We start from the raw sequence: 6482 nt of genomic DNA on the forward strand, positions 1-6482 counted from the left end.
CTACACAAAGGTAACACAAGTTTAGAAACTGAAATATGTTTAATCTGACTATGTGAAAAAACCTATGACATAGGAGGCACTCTTGTAGAAGTTAGCATTTTTACTTCGGCTGTAACCACAGATTCAGGTTTTATCCAGCGACTCCAGAAGGACCCATCATCTTCAGCGTTGCAAAAGTTGGCAACCTAAATGCACAGAGAAGTTAGCAGAGTAAAGAATTTCACAAATAAAATAAAAAAGGATTTATCCCCAGAAACGGTTTCGACGACCCCTGAAGGACAAAACAAATACTTAAAGCAGCACTTGAAAGACAATTTTAGTAACTTGATAAAGACCTAGAAGGACCAATCCTGAAAGACCACTCTTTCGTCTAAGGGTGCCTAACCGCCGCACCGAGAATTCAGCCTTAGAAGCAAAAGAATAGTCTCGGGTGCTTTGCATCTATTAGGTTCACCTCAAACTAAAGACAGAAAGAGCGGAAAAAACATTTGAACTTGCCTTAAAAGCACCCAACAGCTCGTGTTCTGTTTCACCAGTATCCTTTTCCTCAACTTGCTCTGCCCTCTCTAGGATTTCATCAATATCCATACTCAACAACCGCTTTTTACTTTCTTCATCATTTTTCTCCTCTTTAAAAAGTTCTTCCGCTCCAAATCTCAATATTGCAGAAAGCTCGTTCTAGAATACAAAACATGTGTCAGACTCACAGAAATGAAACCTTTGAAGGAAACAAAACGGCCACGATAAACATTTAAAAGATGCTCTTACCTTGTCAAAATTACTTCCCTTTTTAGTTTCTCGCTTCTCCAGCCTACCCTCAGCATTCAATTTTTGAATAACCAAATGATCAAGTACCTAAAGAATGGTGGACCAAAAACAGTTACAGCCTGCTATAATAAACCGAAACTAAGATTATTGAACAGCCCCAAAAAAAACGAAAATAACAAATATTGCAACTTAAGAATTGGTGACAGCTTTCTGAAGTGAAATCATTTTATGAAGGTGAGAGGATGCAGAACTAAGGAATTCATTGGTGCTGCTAGAGAATTTATGCAAACATAATATGAGCATGGATCAGTCTATAACTAGTGTACCATTTTTCTTTTCGCGCGCTCCAGGATCTCTTCTTCAACACTTTTGCTAGTGACAAATCTATAAATGTTCACGACCTCTTGTTGCCCAATTCTGTGCGCTCGACTCATGGCCTGATATATGAGGGTTGGGATTCCATTAATAATTATGAAGAGTAATAATCCAAAACGTAGAGAATTTCGTTGGAGGCAAAACCTGCAGATCATTCTGTGGATTCCAATCAGAGTCAAATATAACGACTGTATCAGCAGTAGCAAGATTGATACCCAGTCCACCAGCTCGGGTCGAAAGAAGAAAGCAAAAGTCGTCACTAGCAGGTGCGTTAAAATGATCCATTGCCTGCTGACGCAGTTCTGCCTTAGTACTACCATCTAGTCTCTGGAACTGGAAACCTCTAAGAGACAGGTATTCCGCCAGGATATCTAACATTCTTACCATCTGCAAGGCAAACAGTGCAAAAATAATTAATTCATAAAATTCAAGACATATTTTGTAAGAGTTAACAATGCAAAAGAGCCAAACAACAAGGTGAAAGAGCTTCTAATCCAAAGAGCTCCAGTTTTCCTAAACAAATTTGATCACTAAACAGTTATAGAGAAAGCAACTTCTGTGTAACAGCAACAAAAGAGTCTTATACGTTCCAAATTTGTTTTCCTGGAAGTGCCATTCACACAACAAACTAAGCAGTACAACCAAATATAACGCAAAGTACTGTTTACTGATGACCATAGGTATAATTTTGAGCCATCTGATGAGATATGGAAATAAGCATAACTGAAACAAGTTATCTAAAAAAATCATGATAGGACACATTACAGAAAAGAAAACCACGTACATGTCAATCAAGAGTAAATGTCACTGAACCACAATTGCGGGAAGATAAGCACAAGGTGCAGTATAACACAGTCTAACAAGGGAGCAGCAGGAGAATAGTGGAACTGATATATGACAACATTCATTTCAATAAAGTAAAATATCCACTAGAAAGAATAGAAGTCATTGAACCGCACCTGAGAGAAGATGAGCACACGATGCTTAGTCTCACGCAGTCTAACCAGTAGCTTGTCTAGGATAACTAGCTTTCCGCTGCTTAGAATAATTTTATCCAGCTTAGAGTTATCGTTTATATCACCCCCATATCCATGGTCTGCACTCTCAAATAAGAAAGGATGATTGCAGCATTTCTTCAACTCCACCACGATGTTTAAAAGTGAAACCTGTTGATTGTAACTCAGAGATTGTTAGCTTGACAATTATAATACCTGCAAACTTAAGAAGTTGAATAATCATTAAAGTAATCCACCCAACCTAAAGTGCAGGGGAAAAGGAAATAACTATTTCATAACCATAAATATGAGAACCTGGGTGCATCATAAAGTCACCCACCTGATTACCGCGCACCCCTTTATTTAAATCACGGAAGTTGCGCTCCAGTATCCACTTGTAGTACCTAAACCAGAAAAACAGAATATAAGTCACAATATTTAAAGCTACCCAATCAAAAGTGTCAGCTGAAANACAGCAACAAAAGAGTCTTATACGTTCCAAATTTGTTTTCCTGGAAGTGTCATTCACACAACAAACTAAGCAGTACAACCAAATATAACGCAAAGTACTGTTTACTGATGACCATAGGTATAATTTTGAGCCATCTGATGAGATATGGAAATAAGCATAACTGAAACAAGTTATCTAAAAAAATCATGATAGGACACATTACAGAAAAGAAAACCACGTACATGTCAATCAAGAGTAAATGTCACTGAACCACAATTGGGGGAAGAAAACACAAGGTGCAGTATAACACAGTCTAACAAGGGAGCAGCAGGAGAATAGTGGAACTGATATATGACAACATTCATTTCAATAAAGTAAAATATCCACTAGAAAGAATAGAAGTCATTGAACCGCACCTGAGAGAAGATGAGCACACGATGCTTAGTCTCACGCAGTCTAACCAGTAGCTTGTCTAGGATAACTAGCTTTCCGCTACTTAAAATAATTTTATCCAGCTTAGAGTTATCGTTTATATCACCCCCATATCCATGGTCTGCACTCTCAAATAAGAAAGGATGATTGCAGCATTTCTTCAACTCCACCACGATGTTTAAAAGTGAAACCTGTTGATTGTAACTCAGAGATTGTTAGCTTGACAATTATAATACCTGCAAACTTAAGAAGTTGAATAATCATTAAAGTAATCCACCCAACCTAAAGTGCAGGGGAAAAGGAATAACTATTTCATAACCATAAATATGAGAACCTGGGTGCATCATAAAGTCACCCACCTGATTACCGCGCACCCCTTTATTTAAATCACGGAAGTTGCGCTCCAGTATCCACTTGTAGTACCTAAACCAGAAAAACAGAATATAAGTCACAATATTTAAAGCTACCCAATCAAAAGTGTCAGCTGAAATTATGCTTACTGTTTCTGAAGAGGGGACATCTCAACTCTTAGTATACGTTCGATTTTTGGAGGCAACGACTTCTCAACATCTTTAATCACTCGTCGTAGAATATGGGGTCTCAATTCTAAATGAAGATTGGCGAGCTAAATTCCAAAAAAGTATAAGCTAGTGGACGACTGAATAATAAATAAACTATACTTCATTAAGGCAGCATACTATTAAGCAACGGACAAAGCTTACTTCAGATTCATTAAATGAGCTAAGGTTCTTGTAGTTTTCAACAAACTCATCCTTATTCTTAAACTTGCCAGGATCAAGAAAGTGGAGCAGAGCCCTGCAAAAAAATATAAAATAAGTCGTTTATCATAGTTGCAAAATACAAAGGAATAATAGTAGCATATGATACAAGAAAGCAGTCCATGTATTATGTTAGCAACGAATCATTATGTCAAGAATTTTTTTTTTAAAAAAACCCAATATAAGCTTTGTCAGTAGCATTAAAAACACATCATCAGAATTTTCAAGAGCACGGCTTGTATTAAAAAGGGTGGATCCACATAGAATACAAAAATCAACATTGTAAAAGATTATAAGCAAACAAAGACCATAAACTTGCAAGTTTCAGGATTAATATGAATCCGAAATAACAAAAAAAGGTAATCTTCAGAGAAACGCTTAAAAGGGAAGCAACATACCAAAGCTCTTCGACACTATTCTGTAGTGGAGTACCAGTAATTAGCAATTTGTTCTTTGTACTAAATTCCTGAAACAGATAAGATACGCCACTAATTCTGAACAACCGAAATCAGAACCATGAAAATAGATAAAAGTTCTTTAAAAAGTCACATACCAAAAGAGCTGTGTAGAGCTGTGCCTCACTATTTTTCAGTCGATGTGCTTCATCCACCATTAAGTAAATCCACTTAATCTTGGAGAGGAAAGCTTTATCCTTCAGAACTACTTCGTAAGTAGTCAACAGTGCATTGAACTTTATGGGACGGCCTACTTTCTTTTCATTGTAAAATTCGTATTGCTGACATACCTGAAGCCAGTAATTTACCAAAATCAAAATTCTACACCAGAGGGAGAGAGGGATAGAGACGTTTATAAGCTAATAATATATCTATTACTATAGAAAAACTGTTGAGTAGGCCAATAAATGAAATAAATAGATAGACAATGGGCATACAAGAGGAACTCTTAACACCCTGAAAATTGTTAGAAGCTATATCATGAAAATCATATGTTTTGTTACTCACCTCTCGACTAGCTCGGGTGCCAACATATACTATTATATTCATGCCAGGAAGCCACTTTCTAAATTCTTTAGCCCAGTTAGCTAGAGTTGACAAAGGCACAACAACAAGATATGGACCTGGGATTTGTTGGGTATTCTGAGAGAAAAAAATTAAAAGAAAAAAGAAGAGAAATCTTAGCATGAAAAGTGGTAATGCTAAGAAAAAGAAAACTTGAATGCTCGCTTAAAAAAAAAAGAATTCTCACCTGCAAAAACCCAAGCATTGAAACCGACTGAACTGTTTTACCAAGACCCATTTCATCAGCCAAAATGACATTAGTATCATTAAGCCAGCTGGAAAATGAAAGGAAGCGAACCATTAGACCGAGCAGACAAGTAAAGCATCACCAGCAATTAGGAAGGGAGATAAGTGACACACCTGTTGACAAGAAAATTCAAACCCTCCAGCTGATAGTCCCGTAGAGTACCTCCACTTAGCCACTCAGGCTGCTCGTCAAGCTTCCTCAAACTTGCTACACAGAACAGTAACCAAAACTAAGCATTAGAAATAGATTTTTCACCTACCCTATATCTCAGGATATAAAGTGGGAACGGAAGCATACTTTGGAATCACATACAAAACAGAGAATTACTACATTCAAAATAAACATAATAAAGTGACAGAGCATAAAAATCAAAGTGATGCCTCTCTTAAGTATTTCGTTAAATTTTCTATTACGCCGGCTCATTCACATTCTTATGTGAATAAATAAAAGACAAAGACGCTGCAGTTTATAATCAATTATAAATGATTATCCCTTTTGGATTGGAGAGAGGAAGAATGCAGAGACCAAACTAGTAAGAACCAGGCAACAAGGTAAGGCGTTTCTCTAATGAAGATTATTTTTTTTATATGCTTTCAATATAACGTAAAAACAAAGGAAAACTATAAAACTAATGATTTTATGTAACAAACCTTTTCCTTTTGTACGCTGCTGTTCTACCATTTTCCCTTGCACTGCAATTGAAACTTCACGAGCCTGAATCATAGATATAAATTACCTCAAGTATTAAAGCAACTTAATTTTTTTATGGATCTGACTCTGCAGAAATAGACCCATCTACACACTAGTCTAAATATAATAGATTAGGAATTGACAAGTATAATAGCACTGTTAAATAACCTGCACATTAAACTGACTAAAATAAGTTGCTTAATATTTTGTAAGCATTTGTATTTCCTTCTAGAATATCTGTGTGCTATAAACAAGAAGTAAACTGCATTTGTTGAAGAAGTGACAGCAGTCACGTCGTGACTACGAAATTTGAACCCAATATTCTTATTACTACTAAACAGAGGGGAAAAGAACATAGTTGGAGAATTATAACAGAAAATCAAACTCTACCTTGTACTCATCAATAGCAACTTGTGCAAATGCTATATCGACATCCTTCTCCCTAAAAATAAAAAAAAAACAGGAAGAAAATGATACATGAGGGGTAAATGAATACATAATTACAAATTCTAGATCATTTATAGCATGCTTCTCAATTTATGGAAACAACACTCAATCACTACAAAAAGAAGGAAACAAGAAACAAGATCCATCCAGAGTGTTAGAGAATATACCAAGTTGCTTCAGCATAAGATAGCCCTTGCCACTTAACTAGATACTCTGGCACAACATCCCCTAAACCATCTTTGCTGATTCGATCTGCAATTATTCTTTCTACCTAAATAA

The 6482-nt window shown here is 36.3% G+C and overlaps 1 protein-coding gene and 1 long non-coding RNA gene across 3 annotated transcripts in view; both read right to left on the reverse strand.

Annotated features, from left to right (window-relative positions):
- LOC104766622 (protein CHROMATIN REMODELING 5-like) overlaps positions 1-6482 on the reverse strand; it is a 14715-nt gene that overhangs the window by 3773 nt on the left and 4460 nt on the right. Inside the window, exons 9-24 of one of the 2 annotated variants that reach the window (XM_010490536.2) lie at positions 6147-6198; positions 5717-5780; positions 5180-5273; positions 5007-5094; positions 4763-4897; positions 4354-4545; positions 4199-4266; positions 3744-3837; positions 3522-3646; positions 3381-3444; positions 3006-3212; positions 1288-1530; positions 1095-1205; positions 769-855; positions 499-678; positions 105-185 (exon numbers count right to left, since the gene is read on the reverse strand). In XM_010490536.2, coding sequence (XP_010488838.1) covers positions 105-185; positions 499-678; positions 769-855; positions 1095-1205; positions 1288-1530; positions 3006-3212; positions 3381-3444; positions 3522-3646; positions 3744-3837; positions 4199-4266; positions 4354-4545; positions 4763-4897; positions 5007-5094; positions 5180-5273; positions 5717-5780; positions 6147-6198 — 1885 coding nt within the window. The remainder of the gene's footprint in view (positions 1-104; positions 186-498; positions 679-768; positions 856-1094; positions 1206-1287; positions 1531-3005; positions 3213-3380; positions 3445-3521; positions 3647-3743; positions 3838-4198; positions 4267-4353; positions 4546-4762; positions 4898-5006; positions 5095-5179; positions 5274-5716; positions 5781-6146; positions 6199-6482) is intronic. The other variant, XM_010490537.2, reaches the window with a different exon arrangement.
- Positions 1938-2559, reverse strand: LOC109131025. Its single transcript, XR_002036759.1, has 3 exons — positions 2479-2559; positions 2103-2309; positions 1938-2030 (listed from the first exon to the last, which is right to left on the reverse strand). It is a non-coding gene; the product is annotated as an uncharacterized LOC109131025 (long non-coding RNA).

Source organism: Camelina sativa, chromosome 19, assembly GCF_000633955.1.
Source record: "Camelina sativa cultivar DH55 chromosome 19, Cs, whole genome shotgun sequence".
Classification (NCBI taxonomy): Eukaryota; Viridiplantae; Streptophyta; class Magnoliopsida; order Brassicales; family Brassicaceae; genus Camelina; species Camelina sativa.